The sequence below is a fragment of the Vulpes lagopus genome, chromosome 8 (assembly GCF_018345385.1).
Source record: "Vulpes lagopus strain Blue_001 chromosome 8, ASM1834538v1, whole genome shotgun sequence".
Classification (NCBI taxonomy): domain Eukaryota; kingdom Metazoa; phylum Chordata; class Mammalia; order Carnivora; family Canidae; genus Vulpes; species Vulpes lagopus.
In genome coordinates, this window is record NC_054831.1 from 38888076 (window position 1) to 38909174 (window position 21099).

Sequence of the window (21099 nt, forward strand, 5' to 3'; positions counted from 1 at the left end):
GTTAATAATGCACAAAATTGGTCCACTAATTGTAACAAATGTACCATACTAATGTAAAATGTTAATAGGGGAAACTGGGCACCAGGTACACAGAAATTCTTTGTACAATTTTCTCAAAAAAATGTTTTCAAATGTATCAAACACTGCTCTAAAAAACACACTTTATTAAAAAATACGTATCAGAAAACCGTAATGAATAAAACAACCGCTACCTACAAATTCCATACTCAGTTTGCTTAATAATGGTCAAAACAGTAAAAGCCTCTTTTACTACTTCATGATTCCTTCCCTACCGGACATGAAATTTCTAAATTCGATTTTTACTCCCCTTTTATTTCTTGACTACTTCCACTAATCTGCATATATACCTGAGCAACACATGGTACTGTTTTACATGTTTTAAGATTCTATGTATGTAAGTTGTCACGCTATGTACGTCCTACATCTTGCTCTTTTTTTGCTTCGTATTTCTGGGTCCAGTATTGATGGACTGGCACAGTTCATCGCATGAGCATTCCATTAAAGTATGTTCTCTTCCGTGGATCTTCTGGTTTCTTGCTTCTACTGACAGTGCTGGCTTACATGCCAAAGTTTCTACAAGGTATATACACTCAGGAGCAGGACACTAGGGTAGACTATTTGAAATTTTGCCAAATGGTTTTCAAAATGGACGTAACATTTACGCACACACCAGCAAGAGCGTGGTGTACCTTGACTCATAAAGGAAAAAAAAATCGAAAGACATACAAACTGGATGATACGTTTGCCTCATTTACGATCTGTCTCTCGTGTCCACGTAATCATTTCTGCAAACAGAGAGCAGCTCCTAGCCCCGCAAAGGCGCAAAGGCGCCATCACGCCAACCTCTCCCGGGCCCCCGGAGACGCCGACGCCGACGCCGACGCCGACGCACGCGCGCTTCCGGCGAAAGCTCAACGCAAAGGCGAACGTCGGCACGCTCGGGACGTCGGCGACGTGTTGGACGCCCTGGAAGGCCCCTTTCCGGGCTGTCTGGAAAGCTCCAAATGTCAGCTTGTGTTGGTCTATTGCCTCTTTTCCACAGGAAAGAAAAATATTCTGACAGGCTCTCCTTGTTCTCTGAGCAGAACCCCCTTCCCCAGAGAAGCTGCGTCCGCCTCTCATTTCATTCAGGCAGTGCTGCGGGCAGCCCGTAGGCCCTTGTAAGGAGCGCGCTGCCGCCCCGCCTCCTTCCTTTCGGCCGGAACCGCCATCTTCCAGGTAGGGCCTGCGCGTGGCTCCCGGCGCCGCGTGTCCCGTAGACTGAGGTTCTGAGCCTGTAAGCGGTGCTCCCGGCACTGAGGCCCTAGGGAGACGGTGTAGCCTGTCCGGGGCCCACGGGCCGGTGGAGGCGTGGGGGGTGGTGGGGCTGTGCTCATGCAGACTGGGTCTCCTGGGCCCGGGGCTGAGCACCAGGCCGCGCCCTGCGCGGGGAGACACTCGACGAGAGCGGAGCCCGGGCGCTGGGCCGAGGCAGCTCGGGTCGTTCTGGGAAGGGACTTGTTTTCCCCGTGTCCCCACGGCTTCAGCTTCGGCGTTCTGGGCCTCGGGACAGGTTGTGTGGGGCCGCGTGGCCCAGTACTTTGCGGCCTCTTCAGTGTGGGGTTTTGGCCTCTGCTGGGAAGCCTGAACTTGTGATGTTCGTGGTTGGGGGCCTAGGGAGCGGGGGCCGGCCGAGGGGCTGTACCCTCCGCGAGGCCTGGTTGTGTGGGAAACCTGGGCTCGCGCGCGGTCCGAAAACAGAATGCTTGCCTTGCAAGATGAGAGCTCCAGACCAGCTCGGCGTCGGCGCGTGGCAGCATCCGGCGGTTTTAAATTTGGGCCTCAAGTCGCCTTTGGACCAACGGAAAGTGCTTTCAGGTTGCCGCGAGTGTTCTGTTAACGTTGGGGCAGCATGTGAATAGCCGTGTGTCCCGTTTGGAACTTTGGGGGAAAGGCCATTGCTGTTTATCCTTAGTTTTGTTTTGCTTTGTTTTCCTTTTCTTTCTTTCATCTGGTTTATAAATGTTCCCTACCAGAGGTGAGCAAACTGCAGGTTGCATTTTATGGTGGATCCTGTTGGGTACTATTGCAGCATCTAAAAGCATCACTGTTTCCTACGTTCATTATTACTTTTTAAGGCGTGTGTTGGTTCGTGGTGGGGTAGATTTTTTTCTTTCCTGGGGAAAATGGGTCTGGTGGAAGGAGAATGAACTCTGCAGTCAGGAATTCCTTCGCATTTCTGAATCTGCCACTTAGTGACTCCATGAAGCGATTTTGACCTGCAGAGTCTCTCTCCCTGTTCATGACCTTGATACTTTGGTATGAGTTGATGCAAATGTAGAGAATCTGAGAATTAAAGCAGGATATCGGGCTCTTAATAGATGCTTAGTTGCTTTTTTCTTAAAAGGTAATGGATGCGTATGTTGTAACAACGATTGGCCTTGGTGGGTTAGGGGAAACATTATGTCTCCTTACCTTCCATGCTAAATGAGTAAGGTATTTTGGAGTCATTGGAAATGATGTTAGTAAGAGACTGATTTATATTACAGTGCCTTCAGGTTAAGCCTGACTTAACGTAGATTTGCCGTGTAGTAGGAATAATTCTCAGTAGTGGTAGTTCTGCCCTCAAATGACCTAAAGGAATAAAAAAAAAATGTCTATAAGAGAAGGGGTTTAATCCACCATGTAAAAATGCAGGGCTGAGTCGTCTTAACTCCAACAATAAACTACCAACTAGTTAGTGATTCCAGTGCCTTTAGCATTCTGGGCTGGGTTCTACCACAAAGAGCATGGTTTCAGAAGTTTGGTTGTGTTTTTTATATTCTAATAGGGAAAGTACTGGTGTGGGTTCTAAATTCCAGTTCTGCTACCTAGTAGCTTTACTGTTAATATAAATTAGGCAGTTTTGCCAAAAATCCTATGTGCCAAAATGATGGGGTTTTACCATTTATAAGAAATACTGATTGGTGAGTCAGCTTGCTACATTTCTTCTGTTGCTCCTATAGTGCAAGCATTAGACATTTTATAGTATTGTTTTTTTTGTTTGAAAAGACAAATGTCAATTTTGCGTTTGCATTTCACTTTTATGCTTTCTGTTTTCAGTAATTCGCCAAAATGACCAACACAAAGGGAAAGAGGAGAGGTACCCGCTATATGTTCTCTAGGCCTTTTAGAAAACATGGTAAGTAGATTTACCCTCTTAGAGAGCAAACATAACATACAGTCATACAATGCATTATTACTAAATGACATTAATTAATGGCACCTTCCTAACTTATTTTTGTAATAAACGAAAAGCATGAATTTCATATAGTAATTTCTTACCAGCAAGATTTAAAAATACAACTGTCAAAGATAAGTATGTTGAAAGCTAGTAAGCTTAAGTGTTTCTCTTATACTCTACACTTTTTAATCTTGATGCTAACTATACTGATTTTTTTTGGGTGCAGGAGTTGTTCCTTTGGCCACATACATGCGAATCTATAAGAAAGGTGATATTGTGGACATCAAGGTAAATTCTAAAGTTGGGTAAATAGCCTACAGAATAGTATTAGAAGGTAGAAAAGTTTAGTCTGGAATTGGAATTCAAATACTGATGTATGTTGAATCTGTTGGCTTTTTCTCCTAAATAGGGAAAATCTTCATTCTGAATAAGAGCTCATAAATGTAGAATGGCTAATTTAACTTTCAGAAACCAGGGTTATTTAAAGTGCTGTTCTTGAATCTAAGAACTTTTGTCGTTACTTGTTAACAGGTTGTGGAAAAACCAAGAGTTTGTTGACGTGGAAAGGGGTAATAGCTTAGTGCAAAATTTAATTGTTAATGGAGATGGAGGGTTTTTGTTTGTTTGTTTTGTTTTTTAAACAAGTTCTGTTCTTTTGTGACCAGTATTCAAATGTGTCCTGATACTCTGGAGCTTAATGATGATTGTCTTTTTGATTGCTTAAAGCAATGTGAAAAACACATTTCACCGGCTCTGAAAGCTCTTGAGTTGCCTTTAAAAGAAAATTTTAGAATATCTTCGTTACTTTAATAAGAATCCAGATGTAAAGGGAAGGGCAAATTGCTGGCATAACCTTCATCTTCTTTCTTAACAGGGAATGGGCACTGTTCAAAAAGGAATGCCCCACAAATGTTACCATGGCAAAACTGGAAGGGTCTACAATGTTACTCAGCATGCTGTTGGCATTGTTGTAAACAAACAAGTTAAGTAAGTAATATCAGGATTCTTTCTTGCTGATCAGTATCCCCTCATACCTACCCCCTTTTCACTTTGCCAATTGGACTTATGTCTTTATTGGTCATTCAAGTGGGGCAAATGAAATATCCTTTTAAAACTCAAGCAAACTGGGTGTTTGCCTTGTATCCTGTCAGAGGAAACAAATTGAACTAGACTTAAGGGAAAGTTTGATTAGGGTTTGGTGATAAGCAGTTCTAGTTTTTGGAATATAAAAGTATAATTAGTAAGTTTAGATCTGGTTTTGGTTAAATAATATATCAAGGTCTGTCACCTCATCAAAGGAAAGCTTAAAAGTTGGAGATTTTGAGGGCATATATGTGACACAATCGGTTAAGTGTCTGACAGTTGGTTTTGACTCAGGTTGTGGGATCCAGCCCCAAGTCAGGCTCCATGCTTAGCATGGAATCTGCTTAAGACTCTTCCTTTGAAGAAAAAAAAAAAGACTCTTCCTTTGGTCCCTACCCCCAGTAAATAAATAAATCTTTTGTTTATTTATTTTTAGAGAGGACGTGAGCAGCGGGGAGGGACAGAGGGAGAGGAGAGAGAAAATCTCCAGCAGACACCTCATTCAGTGCAAAGCCCAACCTGGGGCTCAATCTCATGACCCTGGGATCATGACCTGAGCCAAAACCAAGAGTCAGACACTCAACCAACTGAGTCACCCAGGCACTCCAGCAAATAAATCTTTTTTAAAAAGTGGAGATGTTTGCTTCAAGGCCTCTTCCAGTACGATTAATGGTTATAAATTATCCATCACCTTGCTGAGTAATCCTATCTCTTGGTAAAAGGTTCGTGGTTTATTTAATAAATGAAACTACCAAATAAAATTGGACTGTTATATTTTTGCCAAAGCAGTTACAGGAATGTTTATTCTCCCCAGGGGCAAGATTCTTGCCAAGAGAATTAATGTCCGCATTGAGCATATTAAACACTCAAAGAGCCGAGATAGCTTCCTGAAGCGTGTGAAGGAAAATGATCAGAAAAAGAAGGAAGCCAAAGAGAAAGGTACTTGGGTCCAACTGAAGCGCCAGGTGAGTGCTTGACACAGATGGTTTCTTGGTATTGATCTTGGGAGTTTTAAAACTTGCTCCAGTGATAGTTTTCTTTTATATGAAAGTTAATGAAAAAAAAAAGTTAATGAATTGAGTATGTTACTTCTTTGTTTCTGAGAGCACTTTGAAATTGATTACTGTGCTTGATATAATTGTTCCTTGCAATTTTTTTTTTTAATAGCCTGCCCCACCCAGAGAAGCACACTTTGTGAGAACCAATGGAAAGGAGCCTGAACTGCTGGAACCCATTCCCTATGAATTCATGGCATGATAACTGTAAAGAAAATAAAAGACCTCAGGATTGTAAAAGTGTTTCTCTTAATTGAGTAGGAGTGTGGTTGGTGTCCTTTCACTTAAAAAAATATTTAAAGCAAACTCTTGTTCTAATTCATTGGGTGATATTTTTATTCAAATTTAGTGGCTTTTTTCTTGCTGAAAGGTGTGAGGTGGTTTATTGTACAACAGAGTATACTTGAAAACTGCCAGGTATTACTTTGAAAATATTTATAGTAGTTGGGAAATAGTCCCTTTAAATCCCTAAAGAAAAAAAATATTAAATACATGAAAGGTTACCTATCACATTCATTACATTTAAGTTCAGGGATAGCTACGAGTACTTGTAATTGTATCCTGTCATACATAGCTGTGTTTTGAGGATAAAGAACTTGCCTTTGAAGTCAACTACTTATAAATAGATTGTTTAAAGCACTGGTCTGGTTCCTGCCAAATTGTTTTCCCTGTCATTTCCTGTCACAATTTTCCTGTATGGTGCTTTAGCTCTTAGGAAAACTTTGTTTTCTTGGAGGTGTTCTTTCTTACCCCAATTCCTTTGCACTTTCCTTTGCCTGAAATACTTAGACTTTAAGTTGCTGAATTTTCTCATTTCATCTTGACTGTCATAGGTGAAACTTCCCTGATAAGAGTATCTTAAGGAGAGGAACGAAAGTGCTTGGAATCAGGAGAAAAATTATTTCTGATTTGGGATAGTAGAATAAAGTCCTTACACCTGTTCCCACTACAGGTGTGTTTGCGTTTTTTATGATGTTTATAATTTTTAACATGTTCTCCATTAAATCTGATGTTAGAGACTTAGTAAACTTTGTCCTCCTAGGTACTGGCACATAATAGGCATTGCATAAATGTTCTTTGAATTGAGGTTTTTTGTTTTTTAATGAGCAGATGTTTTCTATTTCTGTGTTTAACCTTGTTTTCCTGTGGATTTTATCAAACTAGAATGTTTTGGATTTTAGAGGGTTCCTAACCATTTTGTAATTGGGATTATTAAGTCTCCCACATGATGTGGAAAGATCAGGAAACCTCAAACTTTATTTTCCAGCAGTTTGTGATCACCTCACTTTCTGTTGGCCCATGTAAAATGAGGGTGTTACCTCATTTCAATGAGGGATTGAACCAAATGATTCCCAGATGTCCTTTGTGCACTTAGTGTCTATGACTCTGTTCCCCTGACCACCAGATGACATAATTGTGACAAAAGATATGGCAGAGGATAAAATCCTCAGTTCAGGAGGGCTGGTGAAGGTGAAAATATTGAGCAAAAGAAAGTCTGTAAATAGAACTGGCTTAGGGAAATTCTTAGGGCAGATCATCAGAAAATGAACTCTTTCATCTGCTGTACAGTGTGGCAATTTTCTAATGCACTGTTAATGGCAATAATGGAACTGTGATCTACATAAAACATTTTTGGTAATGGGGTTTCCTGGGTGGCTCAGTCCGGCTTTATGAGAGACAGATAGATAGGTGGAGGGAAAAGCAAGCTCCCTGCAGAGAACCTGATGCAGGACTAGATCCCTGGACCTAACTTGGGCCACACACCCTTTTAAAATAAAATCTTTTAAAAACCTTTGGTATCGGATTAGTCTTTAAAAATGTTATTCTCACAATAGAGTTCAAGGCATTTTCCTGAGTCTCGATTAGTTTTAAGTTGCTTTCCTGGTTTTCTTTTTTTTATAATTTTTTTTTTAAGATTTTATTTATTCACAAGAGACACAGATAGGAAGAGACGTAGGCAGAAGCAGGCTCCATGCAGGGAGCCTGATGTGGGATTCGATCCTGGATCCCAGGATCACGCCCTGAGCAAAAGGCAGACGCTCAACCTCTGAGCCACTCAGGCATCCCTTAAGTTGCTTTCCTAAAGGGTTATAGCAGTTGGTACTCTGAATTAGTGAAAGAAAGTGCTTGTCTGCACTCTTATCAGCTCTGGTTATTATAATTCAGTCTTTGGTAATTCTGTGGAAGGAAATACTGCATTTTTTTAAAGTTGGCTTCAGCTTCTGGTTTCTTTTTTTTTTTTAATTTTATTTATTCACAAGAGACAGGCAGAAGGAGAAGCAGGCTTCATGCAGGGAGCTTGACCTGGGACTCGATCCCAGGTCTCCAGGATCTCGCCCCGGGCTGAAGGTGGTGCTAAACCGCTGAGCCACCTGGGCTGCCCCTGGTTTCCTTTTCTGCAATCTGCTGGATCTTATTTCTCTGACCTCCAGATTCTGAAGTGCGTTATATTCAAGCCCTGCATCATATGGTCAGTGCCCACCTTTCTGACCTATTTCCAGCTCTAAAGTCCTGTTCACTTATGCTAGCTTTGCAATGCCTCAAATAGGCCAACTATACACTTGCTTCAGCTTTTGTAGGCTTAAGCTTAAATAGGATTCCCATTGTCCTCTATTTTCAGTCTCAAGTTTTTCCAAGACTGTCTCAACACTAAACTGCTTCCTCTTGCTCTTTCCTTTTTTTCTTTACAGTACTTAACCAGGGCAGCCCGGGTGGCTCAGCGGTTTAGCGCTGCCTACAGTCCAGGGTCTGATCCTGCAGACCCAGGATCGAATCCCACATCAGGCTCCTTGCATGGAGCCTGCTTCTCCCTCTACCTGTATCTCTGCCTCTCTCTCTCTCTTTCTCTCTCATGAATAAATGAATAAAATCTTTAAAAAAAAAAAAAAAGTACTTAACCAGTGCCGGTAAGTTTCATTTTGTTGGGGAGTCTTTTTAATCAACATTCTTAACTATTACCTACTCTATTAGGAAAGGGGGGCCATTAAAAAAAAAAAAAAAATGGGTGGCGCAGCGGTTTGGCGCCTGCCTTTGGCCCAGGGCGCGATCCTGGAGACCCGGGATCGAATCCCACGTCGGGCTCCCGGTGCATGGAGCCTGCTTCTCCCTCTGCCTGTGTCTCTGCCTCTCTCTCTCTCTCTCTCTCTCTCTGTGACTATCATAAATAAATAAAAATTTAAAAAAAAAAAAAAAAAAAAAGGAAAGGGGGGCCAGCCCAGTTGACTTAGCGGTCTAGCACCACCTTCAGCCCGGGGTGTGATCCTGGGGATCCGGGATCAAGTCCCACGTCAGGCTCCCTGCGTGGAGCCTGCTTCTCCCTCTGCCTGTTTCTCTGCCCCTCTGTCTCTCATGAATAAATAAAATCTTAAAAAAAAAAAAAAAGACAAACTGAAGGAGGATACTACTTAGGAGCAGTAAGACACTAAGCTATATAAAACAAGGTAAGGGCATCATAGGATGTAAAAGGACAGCAGAAGGGAGAAAATTCATGTTGACATGGTTCATGCTTCTGCTCTCTTATGTCACTGGTTATTCTTAGTCTCATGTATCCTTGACCCTTTGGCTTGGTGCTTCCTTGACTTCAGTCTACAGACTTGTGAAAAACAGCAAATTAAGGTAAGCTGCTCTTGTGCCTTCCTTGTCCCTTTCATAACTTAATTTCCTGATCTCCAAATCTGGCTTCTGTCCCCACCACTCCTATGAAACTATTCTCGTAGGTTACTAACTAGTAATGTGACTTTGATTTTTTTATCTCCTTGATATTTGACAGTGCCAACAAATTATTTTCTGTTCCAGAGGCTTCTGCTGTCATACTTCAACCAGGTTCTATTTATCTCATCCATCCACTTTTTTCTGGTCCCTCTCCTTGATGCCCCACATCTGTCTCTGTTCTCTACTTTCAGAGTGATCTAAGCCAATGGTTCTCAAGTATGATTCCCCACCTGGCATCAACATTTTGGGGGAACTTGCTAAAAATGTGTGCCACTACATCAAATTCTAGGTGAGCCCAGCACTCTTCACAGTCTTTGTGGGTTACTGAGTTCCTTGTTCAAGTTAGAATCACTGACCTGTCCTTACCATTAGTACACTTGAGACTCATTTTGGAGCTCACTTTCTCTGAAACTATTTCCAACTCCCTTTTGGACAGCTCCATCTGGATATCCTGCAAATACACAGATTAGTTTGAAGGGGTTGTATTATTGAGGAAATAAATTGCATCGAATTCCCTTAGCTTTGAGTAATAGTATGTACACTGATGAATTATGTGCCTGCATTGAAATGCAGGTCCTTTTAAATAACAAGTAATTGTTAGAAATTGTGAAATTATAAATGAATCTCTTACTATACAATTCCCTTTTCTACACTTGATGAGAATGAAGAAAAATGTTTTAACTATAAAACTTCCTGCCCTAGATCTTAAGTTAGAGCCATAACCATAAATGAAGGTGCATGGCTTCTTGAATCTTGATTCTCTTCTGATTGAACCAAGTATCTTTTAAGGACTTCTGTTTTTGTTCAGTTGACCGCAGTCCCAAGGGTTGACTAAAATATGTCACATTCAGTGTTGTGGCAGGAAAAATTACAGTTTCATATCTCTTAGTGTTCTCACTAGTGTCAGTGTTTTCCCGGAACTGTGCTGTGGTGGGGGGAGAAAGTGGAAAAAAGCAATTTTGCTAAAATGTAGCAATAAAAGTTGCTAAAATATAAACAAAGGTCTGTCTTGTTTTTTGAGCACAAGAGAAAACAATTGGATTTGGAATACAAGTGTGTATCCCACCTGCACTTAACATTAAGGAAAACAGGGATCCCTGGGTGGCTCAGCGGTTTAGCGCCTGCCTTTGGCCCAGGGCACGGTCCTGGAGTCCCGGGATTGAGTCCCACATTGGGCTCCCGGCATGGAGCCTGCTTCTCCCTCCTGTGTCTCTGCCTCTCTCACTCTATGTCTATCATAAATAAATAAATATTTAAAAAAATTAAGGAAAACAATTGGTGGTGTTCATACAAAAGCTTTCCAAAAATCTGTTAGACAAGTTACTTAGTTGTGAATAGCTGTGAGGCAGCATCTGCAGATAATATTGCTGAGGCGGAAAGTGTGTACAGAGGAGTGAATAAGCAGCCCAGGATTTCTGTATTGTGATTTCTTTTCAAGCTGGAAATGTGTGTGGTGAGGAGTAACTGACAGGCTAGCTCATAAAGCCCCAAATGGAAAAGGCATAGAAAAATATTCACACTCTTAACTTTCCTAGCAAGATTGGAATTTATGAAAATCATTTGATGTGGAAAAGAAACGCAGTGAGGTGCTCTATTGTCTCTGAAATGAGGTTTTGGCTTAGCTCAAGTGAGGATGTGATTGAACTTTTTGCTCCTGAGCAAGAAGGAGGTTCAGAATAATTGCTTATGGAAGATGAGGAAGTAAGCAGTTCTAAGATCCGAGAGCATAGATGATACTCTGTTCTTCATATGCTCCTAGCACTGACCCTGTTATATATAGTCAGGGTTACCCTCCTCAGGAAGAGTTCAGTGGCTTTCCATAGCCTCCAGATAAAGTCCTGAGCATGGCATTCATTGCCATCCACAGTCTGATCTGCAACTTTTTGGGTCATCCACTGCATCCTTCTAATGTTTGTGACTACTCCTAGCTCCCCAGACTTGCATTACACTTTCATGATTTTACGAATGCTGTTCCTTCAACTTGACATACCATCTCCCACCCTCTGTTTCCACCTACCAAATATTACTCATGCTCAGAGACTGGACCATTTCTTCCTGTAACTTTCCATGATTACCGCCACCCCCTTCCCCATTCAGATTTAATTCTCCCCATTGCAGCTCTATTGGAGTTGGCACCCTGACCTGCTTTGTCATTCCTTTTACAAGACCGGAGTGTTTTCATTCTGCTTTCTACATTAATGGAAAATGCCAAGACTTGAAATCAGAGGGATTGAGGTGTCTTCTGAGTGGCTCTATGACTTTGGCTAAGTCATTAAACTTGTCTGAAGCTCAATTTAGGACATACTTAACCCATTTTACAGGCTTAATTAAGATAAAAGAAGAAATCTATAAGGATTTTTTGGTAAACTCACAAATTTATGAGGGATAATTTCACTATGGGGATGTCTATGAAAGCAAGCAGGAATGTCTTATACTTTGTCATCCCCTCAGTAAATGATTGGTAATTGAAAATTTGCTTTTCTTCATAGTCTGTACCAGCACTTAATAGAGCCTTGCAGCAAGTAGATTTTCAATAATTTTGACTGTTTATGAATTAAAGTAAGGATCTGGTAGAGAAGCACAGTTTTTATTCTAGTGAAATTATCTAAAGATAGTCTGTGAGTCTCCAATAAGTTCAAGAATTTATCATACACAGGAAAGAGTTGATATTAGGAGGTGATGGATGGTGGAGGGAGAGATGTTCTTGAACTAGAGAAGGACCCTTGGCCGTTTTGCCTCAGGGCTAGAAATCAAGCTTACTTGGCTGGTAAATGGTTAATAACTTCCCAAGACTGATATTTGCGAATTGCCAAATTCTGCCCTTCACACTCATTCTAAACACCCACAAGATTTGTGTATCCATATCTGTGCCTACGCATTTCCATTATCATTTTAAAACCACTTCAGTATGCCTGTGTTGTATTGGTTGCAGTACAATTTTACATAACTCTGGACACAAAGAAATCCAAAATGAAACAGAGCACAAGCAGCAACATTTAGGCAAGGCTATTTATAATGTTCAGTAACAGTTCGGTAACATATTGTTTGTATTAAAAGGTCATGGATTATCTTGTCTATTTGCAAATGCAAAGAGCTTTCCAAGGAGAATTGAATAACATTTTGAGCTCTGAGCAAAGGTGCAATGTGAATGCAAAATGGAACATAATGATCAGTGGGCAGAGTCATAGGAATCTTACTTATTGGGTGACCTTAAACTAAAATGATCTTCTTCCTGACAAGGAATGTAAGATGGGGAATGAGGTGTAAAGATAAGTCCAAGAAAGTGCTCTTTTCCCTTGAGAGTTTTGCAATTTAATCCCAGGAAAATGAAAGGTGTTTGTGGCAGATTCCATTGATTCCTACTCAGCAGTGATCCCATCTTCTATCTCTTGATTTTTAATGGGGGAGCAAGGTATCTACTAGCTCCTGGAGAGGAAAGAGGGTTGTTCTAAGGTAGGGCCAAGTCCAGTCTTCTTTGCTGGATACTTGGATAAACTTTTTCTTAGCTTCTCAGTTCTAGAGATTGAGAGGTAATAAGTCTGCTGGGTATTGAGAATTATTTTATTTCATAATAAAAAGAAACAAAAGAATAGAGTCCCACACTTCCTTCTTGCTTTGGTAAGGACTTGCTGTTTGGTGAAGCAGGGCCATTTTGTGTTCAAGGAGAACCACAAGCATCTGGGACACAAGCACTTGGACCCCTATCACTGAATAGCTGAAGGATCCCTGGGACCTAATAGTTTCAAGGTTGTTCTGTAAATAGTAACTGTCTTTATGGTGCCTTCTCTCCTGTCAAGGAAGGAGATGCCGTGCTTCAAATCTTTCCAGTTAAACAGAAGTTTAACAGAAGGGGATTGCCTTCTAAGCTGCCAAAAGTCAGTTGCTATTGAAATACAGCAGCTCAACTCAGGACATTTCCTGGAATGCTTTCTCTTGAGAGTAGGTTTCTCTCAAAACAAAGGTATTACGATAATGGCTACACATATGACTTCTGTCTTTTCCGGTTCAAACAGTGAAGACATTCATTTATTCATTCAGGAAGTTGGTCTGTGAACAAAGGACCCAGTAAGTTCCAGGTACCACTATGTGCTGGTGCTAAAGACACAAGCTAGAGTCTCTGCCCTCCTGGGGACAGTCATGAAACAAATTCTACAGAAAGTGACAGTTGAGATCAGTGTTGCCACATCCTAAGAATGAGGAACCAGGAGAGAGGGATCTGAGTGGCAGCACTGATCAAAGAAAGCTTCCAAGAGAGGAGTAAATAAGTCACTGTTTATTCCTAGTCTACTGCAGAGTCCTGAAGAATTCCACTGAGAAGTGAAGAGAGCAGCAGGGATGGAGTAGGGGAGACACCAAGAAGTATAGGCACTAGAAATGGTGGAACTTGGACATGAGAGTGGAGTCAAGGATGACTCACAGGTTGCTGGTTTGGACTTCTGAGTAGATGGAAGGAACACGAATTAGTGTGGTTAGTTGCAAAAATTGGATTCCATTCTCTATCCCTTTCTGCATTCCACTTAGCCCTTTCTTTTTTTTATCTTTTTATTATTATTATTATTTCAGAGAGAAAGTGCATGAGCAGAGAAGGGTGGCAGGCAAGGACAGAGGGAGTGGAAGCAGACAACCCACTAAGCCAGAGTGGAAGCAGAACTCCATCTCCCCACCTAGAGAGCTGAAACCCAGAGTCAGACATTTAACCAACTGAGCCACTCAGGCCTTTCAAATGTGAATTCAGCTCCCTGCACTAAGGAGTGCAGTGTATCCTCCCCCTCTCCTTGAATCTGGGCTGGAATTGTGACTTGTTTGACCAATAGAATGCAGCAGGTGTTATGGGTTCCACCGAGGAGGAGTCATGGAGTTGTCGGGCTCAAGAGGCCTCTTCCACTTCCACTCAATCTCTCTGAAACCAGCTCAGCCAGTGGGAGAGCAAGCCCTAGCCAGCCTGCTGGGGTGGGGGATGCCACCCCTCCACATGTGACTCCATCACTGCCCCCATCCCCATCACAGCTGACTGCCTGCCAGCCACCACCCACTCTCTGCCAGTGCTTTGCAGATACATGAAAGGGCCCAGCCTAGGTCACCTGAGTCTGGCCTGGATTAGGATAACCGCTCCACTGACCTGTAGACTTGTGAGCTACTATGGGGATTGTTGTTTTAAGCCATTAAGTTTCATCCAGTTTGTCCTGCAGCAAAAGCTAATTAATACAACCAAGATAGAAATGCAAGCTTCCTCTGAAGGGGTAAGAGTGGGGCCCTGGAACAGGCAATTGGACGTTCAAGGCTGGGACACAGGAGGCCAGAAGCATGAAGTTCTAACCTGCAAGGATCACATCTCAAGGCCTTAGTATGCTGGGCTCCCCAAACCCAAAACCAAGCCATTTTTCTCTTTTGTGTCCCCTTCTCCAACTCCCCCATCCTCAACCGGAACTTCATTTTACAGTTAGAAGTACTTTAATAAAAGCAAAGGCATGACTCAAGCGCAGAGGACAGTATTAGCGATGGAGAATTGGTCAGAGCTCCTAGGGGATGGAATGTGTATGGAGCATTTACTAATGAGCGGACTCCACCAAGGCCAGCGGCAGGGTCCCGGCTTGGAGGCGGAGCTGCACACCATCACTGCCACCAAGGGGCCTTCACCTATCTGGAGCCAGATCACCATGACTGCAGATCCCTTATACTGCTGCTAATCAGGGCTTTACCCTCCTGCTTTTTCCTTATTAATGTCATCTCTCTGAACCTTTTGAAAATAAAAAGGGCAGGGACGCCTGGGTGGCTCAGCGGTTGAGCGTCTGCCTGTGGCTCAGGGTGTGATCCCCGGGGCCTGGCATCAATCCCCGCATCGGGCTTCCCTGCAGGGAGCCTGCTTCTCCCTCTGCCTGTGACTCTGCCCCCCCCCGCCCTGTGTCTCTCATGAATAAATACATAAACTCTTTAAAAAGGGGGGTGGGGTGGACAAGATACTCCACAGGAGTTTATCCCTCCCGTTGCTGCAGAAACAAACGTCCTACTGATTGCACTTTCTCCTCTCTTTCCTCCAGCTCCTACCTGATCTCAGGTTCACCCGCTGGGCTAGTAACCGGGGCGGCCCCTGCGGGGTGGCGGGGGCCCCAGGGCTGCGCAGGCCCAGCTTGAGGAGAGGCAAGGCACGCGCTCGGGGACCGCGGCGGTGCTTCGGGGGCCGGCGGGGAGCGAGCCCAGCGGCGAAGGGTGCGCACGCCTCCCGCGGCCGGGTGGGTCCCCGCGGGGCGGGGCGGGGCGGGGCGGGGCGGGGCGGAGCCCGAGGCGGTGGCCGCGCCCCCACCGCGCCCCCAGGCTTTAAGAGCGCTCGCCCGGGCAGCTCGCTCGCCGCCGCGGTCCCCGCGCACCCGGGTGTCGGCGCCCGCCGCTCGCGAGCCGGTCCGGGGCGGCCGGCGCGGGGCCCTGCAGGCTTGCGCTCTCCATGCGGCCGCCCACCATGTCTGGGCACTGTCTGCTCGCGCCCATCCCCGAGTCTTCCTCCGACTGCCTCCTGCCCAAGGACATCAAGCTGGCCGTGCTGGGCGCCGGCCGCGTGGGCAAGAGCGGTGAGCGCCGGGGCCCGCGCGGGGACGACGGGGCCCCGTGGGCGGAGGGGGCAGGAGCAGCGCCAGGGCGAGCCTGCTCGTGTCTGCGCCGGCCCCGGCTCTCTGTCCCCCGCCAGCCGCTTTCCCCGCTGCTCCCGCCTGGCTCGGCCCCCGCGGCAGGTGGACACCTGCAGCCGCAGCCGCCGCGCCCCCGCGGGAGAGCGTGGCGCCCCCTGCTTCTCCACGAGAGCCCGCTTTGACGGTTCTGTCCCGGTCCTTTAACTGATTTTCCTGTTTTTTTTTTTCCTCCTTTTCAGCAATGATCGTGCGCTTCCTGACCAAGAGATTCATTGGCGATTATGAACCCAATACAGGTTAGAATCATTTCGTGCTCTCTGCTCTTGTGGCTGCATGCTCCGACTTTCTTTTTTCTAATATAAGTGTGGGAATTGAAAAGCAAACTCTCCTTGGTTCTTCAGGCAAGTTGTACTCACGGCTTGTCTACGTGGAGGGAGACCAGCTATCCTTGCAGATCCAGGACACGCCGGGTGGCATCCAGGTAAGGACAGCAGGAAGCCAACACAGCTCAGCACCCTACACACGCCCTGGGGGCTCCGCAGCAGGAGCGAGATGCAAGATGTTGGCCACACACCTGTTTTGCGCTTGATGAAGGCGTGGATTGTCCCTCGGAGGGCTGTTAGAAACCCTCCTGGTGGGGACGGGGTGAGTGAACGGTTAGAGAGGCAGCTTCTTCCTGCCTGCCGCCTGGAGAGGGGAGAGAGAGTTAACCTGGCAGAGGCACCGCTACTTGCAGGGATGGGTCTCACCGCCTCTCTCAGAGCTGGGCCATGGAACCATTAGCAAAACGGTTGTGGTGGGGGGCAGCCCGGGTGGCTCCGCGGTTTAGCGCCGCCGCCCAGGGCCTGATCTTGGAGACCTGGGATCGAGTCCCACGTCGGGCTCCCTGCACGGAGCCTGCTTCTCCCTCCGCCTGTGTCTCTGCCTCTCTCTCTCTCTCTCTCTCTCATGAATAAATAAATAAAATCTTAAAAAAAAAAAAAAACTGTTGTGGTGGGATTCTAGGGAGGGTCTTCTCCCCTAGCAAGGGCTGCAGGAGTGCTTCTGTTTCTAACCCATCCCCCAAGTCAGTTAATTGCAACCAGATAACCCCTCGGCAAGCAGTCAGGAATTTAACTTGATTAACAAGTTATTAATTGCTCTCCCTCCCAGGGAGGAAAGGTCTTGTGGAAGAGCAGAAAGAAGGAATTTGTTTCTGTAACATTCTCCAAAAGGACATGCTAAAAATATTTTTATGGGCTTGGGAAAAGATATTTATCTTGGCTTATTTTCAAAGTTTTGTTTATCCTCAGCTCCCTAAAGATTACGCCATTCCTCCTTGAAAGTTCTCACTGAAGTCTTTCTTCAGTCAGCTGGGGCTTACCAAAGAATACCTGCCAAGCAGAGGGTTTAAAGATAATGCATTGGTGACAGCCAATAAAATAACCCATGCAGGGACCTTGCTTGTCCTGCATCTAAAGCCTCCTTCTGTAGAAGCTAAGTAGAATCTGAACACTGTCTTTATGATTTCTTTTTTGAACGTTTTCTCCAAGGGTTACTTTGATGTTATTTTGAGTCCTCTCCCACTGAGGGCTTCCTTGATCCAGACTTGTTTTGATCTTTCTCAGGTCCAAGACAACCTCACCCAGGTAGTTGATTCCCTGTCCAAATGCGTGCAGTGGGCCGAGGGCTTTCTGCTGGTCTACTCCATCACAGACTATGACAGCTACCAGTCCATCCGCCCCCTTTACCAGCATATCCGCAAGGTCCACCCCGACTCCAGGGCCCCTGTAATCATCGTGGGCAACAAGGGGGACCTTCTGCATGCCCGGCAGGTGCAAACACACGATGGCATTCAACTAGCCAACGAGCTGGGCAGCCTGTTCCTTGAAATTTCCACCAGCGAAAACTATGAGGACGTCTGTGATGTGTTTCAACATCTCTGTAAAGAAGTGAGCAAGCTACACAGCATCAGCGGGGAGAGGAGGAGAGCCTCCATCATTCCCCGGCCACGCTCTCCCAACATGCAAGACCTCAAGAGGCGCTTCAAGCAGGCTCTATCTTCCAAAGTCAAGGCGCCCTCTGCAGTGGGGTAAACCCTTCTCACATAGACTCGGCTCCTTTTCATTGTGCATTTGTGCAGCTGAAAAGACTGGGGATCTCCCTTTTTAATTGCACATTCAAAGTTTATTTTTATACAAACTATTGGTTTTCAAGTGTATGTGTATTTCTGAAAATCCAGTGATTGCCTAGATGTTGGATAGAGGGTTTTTTTTTTTAATAAAATAATTTTTTTTTACTGTAACTGCTAGCCACTTTTCCATTAAAGGCAAAATGGCAACATTGCTCCTTGTTTTTTAAATATCTCTTCATAGAAATCATACTTGCACCAGAGCCCAGAACGGCTCCATGTTTGCCCTTAGTCTGAACTCCTATTGGTGTCTTGCATTGCAGTAAGGGGGCTGATATAGAGCGAATCTGTTGTGGGAGAAAAGAAAGAATGTGGAGGAGGAAAGATTTGAGCAACTGCAGAATGTCTTTGGTTGGGGCACTTCGCCACAGGCATGAAATTGATACCATGTAATTTTCAAGGAAAGGGGTTCATTGTATGCTGGTGCTAACAAATTGCAAACATGAATAACAGTTTTATTTATTGGTCCAAATAGAAGTCTACACTCTCTACCCATACTAAAAAAAAAAACAAAAATTCCTCATGTCAATAAGTACACCTTACCTGGAGTTCCTTAAAAATTCTCCTTCCTGGGGCACCTGTTTGGCTTAGTCGATTAAGCATCCTACTCTAGATTTCAGCTCAGGCCATGATCTCAGGGTCATGGGATTGAGCCCCAAATTGGGCTCCATGCTGGGCAAGGAGCCTGCTTAAGATTCTCCCTCTCCCTCTGCTTCTCCCCCCCCACCCCCCACCACTTAAAAAAAAATATCCTTCCTGTTCTGTCTCCCAGACTCCCATCCAACAGGCCACCTCATCTGTCTGTTCTCTCTCTCATTTTTCTCTGAAGCATCACTTTGTCATAATCCAGGCTCATAGAGGCAAGCGTAGGTGAGACCAGTTCCTTGGCTTCTGGACTGACAGCCATCTAATTCTTTCTTTACATCAGAACAACCTGACTTAAACCAACCCTAATCACTTTATCTTAATGGTTGAAAAACCTCAGCTGTGTTCCCCTTACCTACTGGATAAAATATAAATGAGGCTTGGGATCAAGATTATTTACCACCTCTCCAGCCTTGCCATCCCTTCCTGCAAACACACACACACACACACACACACACACACACACACACGCACAATGGGATTAAAGCCCATTCAACTGAATGGTCTGCCATTCTCCATATATACCAGTCTTTTTCATGCCTCCCTGCCTTAGCAGGAGCTATTCCCTGTGCCTTGAATATTTTCCCTCTTCTCCCCTAAAAGATCACTAACTCATTATTCAAGACCCAAGTCACGTTCTATATTCAGTTCCTGGGCTGCCCACTCTGAGTCTTCCTCTACACCTGCAGCATCTGTGCTACACCCAGCCATGTCATGTAGCTATTTGTCACCCCCAAATGGCCTGAAAGATTACAAAAATTAGACAATTCACGTCAAAGGAGTGCCCAACTTAAGGAAAAATAGAATTTTGGATTCCATTATCTTTGAAAAAGTGCCTAATTCTTCTTGCTTGTTTGCATACCCTCAGAACAAAAGCAGTTCTATCGGCCATTCCTGCTTCTGCTGTGCATCTTAACTTTGTAGGGAAGGACATGAAAATAACAGGTTGACCCAATCATTGCCATGCCCTCAGTCTTCCCAGATTGCCGCCCAGTGCCAGGGGTCCTCTGCCTCCAAGGAGCTGAGATCAAACATCTCTTGGGAAGAAGGCATCAAATATCCCATGGGAAAAGTCACGAGAAGCTAAAGAACCATACAAGTGGTGTTCCAAGGCAGCCTGTGATGAAGTTCCAAGTGAGCGAATGGTAAGGACAGAAAGTACCCTTGAACTCTCCAGGGGGGAGCTCAGTGTGGACCAGAGGGGTCAAAAGATGAGTCAGAGGGCCGTTCCGAAGGGAGGAACAGCCTCTAGGGGCTCAGGCAGGCAAGCACTCCACATGGTATTTTTCCTGTCCTCAGTGTCACAAATAACTGACCGCCAGGGCCTCAAAGCTTTTATTTCTGGTCCCCAGAGCCAACCTAGCATATGACTTAGATCTCTGGTCTCAGAGGGACCTCAATGCCTGTTTTCCAGGCCTCCGCTGTTGGGGGTGATGTGCATAGGGCACATCTGCAAGGCCCCAGGGATAGTAGCCCTGGAGACGGAAAAGGGGAGCATGAAGTTATCAGGGAGCAGTTAGGGTGAGAAATTGTTGGATTTGTGTGTAGGAAAGAGGATCTGAGGACTTGGGCTTGACTAGGTGCTGAGGAGGCCCTGAACGTGGAAGCTGAGCCAGCTTCCCTTTCCCTCAGGAGTGGGGAGAGCAGAGCAATCAGAGTGCTGGATGTCCCTATACTGCCAATGGGGCACAGCTCTTGGGGCATCGAGCAGAATGTTGGAAGGTGGGCAGGTGGGTAGGAGTATCTTTATATCTTTATCACAGTTTTGTCTTATCCATGAGGTGTCATCCTCAGTGTCATCACCTCCATCCTCACGGCCCCTCCTCACTCCATTCCTCCTCCTCCGCCCCCACCTCTGTTTCTGAGATCCCAGGTCTCCACTGCCACCACTCCTCTTTCTTCTGGTTAAGGCTTGCTCTGAAACCGTGGCATGATTTAATTAATGCGCCTATCAGTGTGGTCCCGGGAGAAATGGATGAAATCCAAATGGCTCAATTGCACATCCTCCAAACATTCTGTGCTCACATGCCACTCTTGAAAAGCAAACTCGAATAATGGGAAAATAAACCTATCATAACATAAGAAAATAAATTTGTTTTGCTTGTGTTGAGGTGAAGGGCACACGGAAGTTCTAAAGTTTATTAATATCTCTTTGGAGGAATGGATTAAAATAAATAGCTGTGGAAAGCGGCAGCGAACAATAGAGCAAATGGAAAAGACAAGCTGACTGTTTAGTCATGAAGTTGGGGCTCGAATAGCTTTTTTGTTCTATGTGTGTATTGTAATTTCAACTTCTCACTGTGCAAAGCTACCAATCCAAATTTACAATGGGATGATATTTTGTATGGTTAGAATAAGAATAAATTATTATTCTTACCATTAGATCTGTCTCCAAAAGGTGGAGTATTTCTAAGGGCTTTGTTAAAATTGATCTTAAGCTACTTTGACACTCAATAAGAACGGCATGAGATAGATAGATAGATAGATAGATAGATAGATAGATAGATTCCAAAAACAAAATCTCAAACACCATGAAGTTAGCTAGGAAAAATGACCCAACATAAGCATTGATTAGTTTGCAACAGCAAAACA

At 44.6% G+C, this 21099-nt stretch overlaps 2 protein-coding genes and 2 non-coding genes across 4 annotated transcripts; all 4 read left to right on the forward strand.

Moving 5' to 3' along the window:
• The first annotated feature begins 1118 nt into the window (after positions 1–1118).
• On the forward strand, positions 1119–5667 carry RPL21 (ribosomal protein L21). The gene is made up of 6 exons (XM_041768105.1): positions 1119–1239; positions 3103–3181; positions 3450–3511; positions 4098–4210; positions 5121–5271; positions 5474–5667. The coding sequence occupies exons 2-6, from the start codon at positions 3115–3117 to the stop codon at positions 5561–5563; spliced, it is 483 nt and encodes a 160-aa protein (XP_041624039.1). The 5' UTR covers positions 1119–1239; positions 3103–3114; the 3' UTR covers positions 5564–5667.
• Positions 3915–3985, forward strand: LOC121498357. Its single transcript, XR_005989737.1, has one exon. It is a non-coding gene; the product is annotated as a small nucleolar RNA SNORD102 (small nucleolar RNA).
• Positions 4259–4385, forward strand: LOC121498374. The gene has a single exon (XR_005989753.1). It is a non-coding gene; the product is annotated as a small nucleolar RNA SNORA27 (small nucleolar RNA).
• A 9742-nt stretch (positions 5668–15409) lies between the features above and the next one.
• RASL11A (RAS like family 11 member A) lies at positions 15410–18016 on the forward strand. Its single transcript, XM_041764943.1, has 4 exons — positions 15410–15635; positions 15932–15988; positions 16094–16173; positions 17300–18016. The coding sequence occupies exons 1-4, from the start codon at positions 15512–15514 to the stop codon at positions 17765–17767; spliced, it is 729 nt and encodes a 242-aa protein (XP_041620877.1). The 5' UTR covers positions 15410–15511; the 3' UTR covers positions 17768–18016.
• The last annotated feature ends 3083 nt before the right edge of the window (positions 18017–21099 follow it).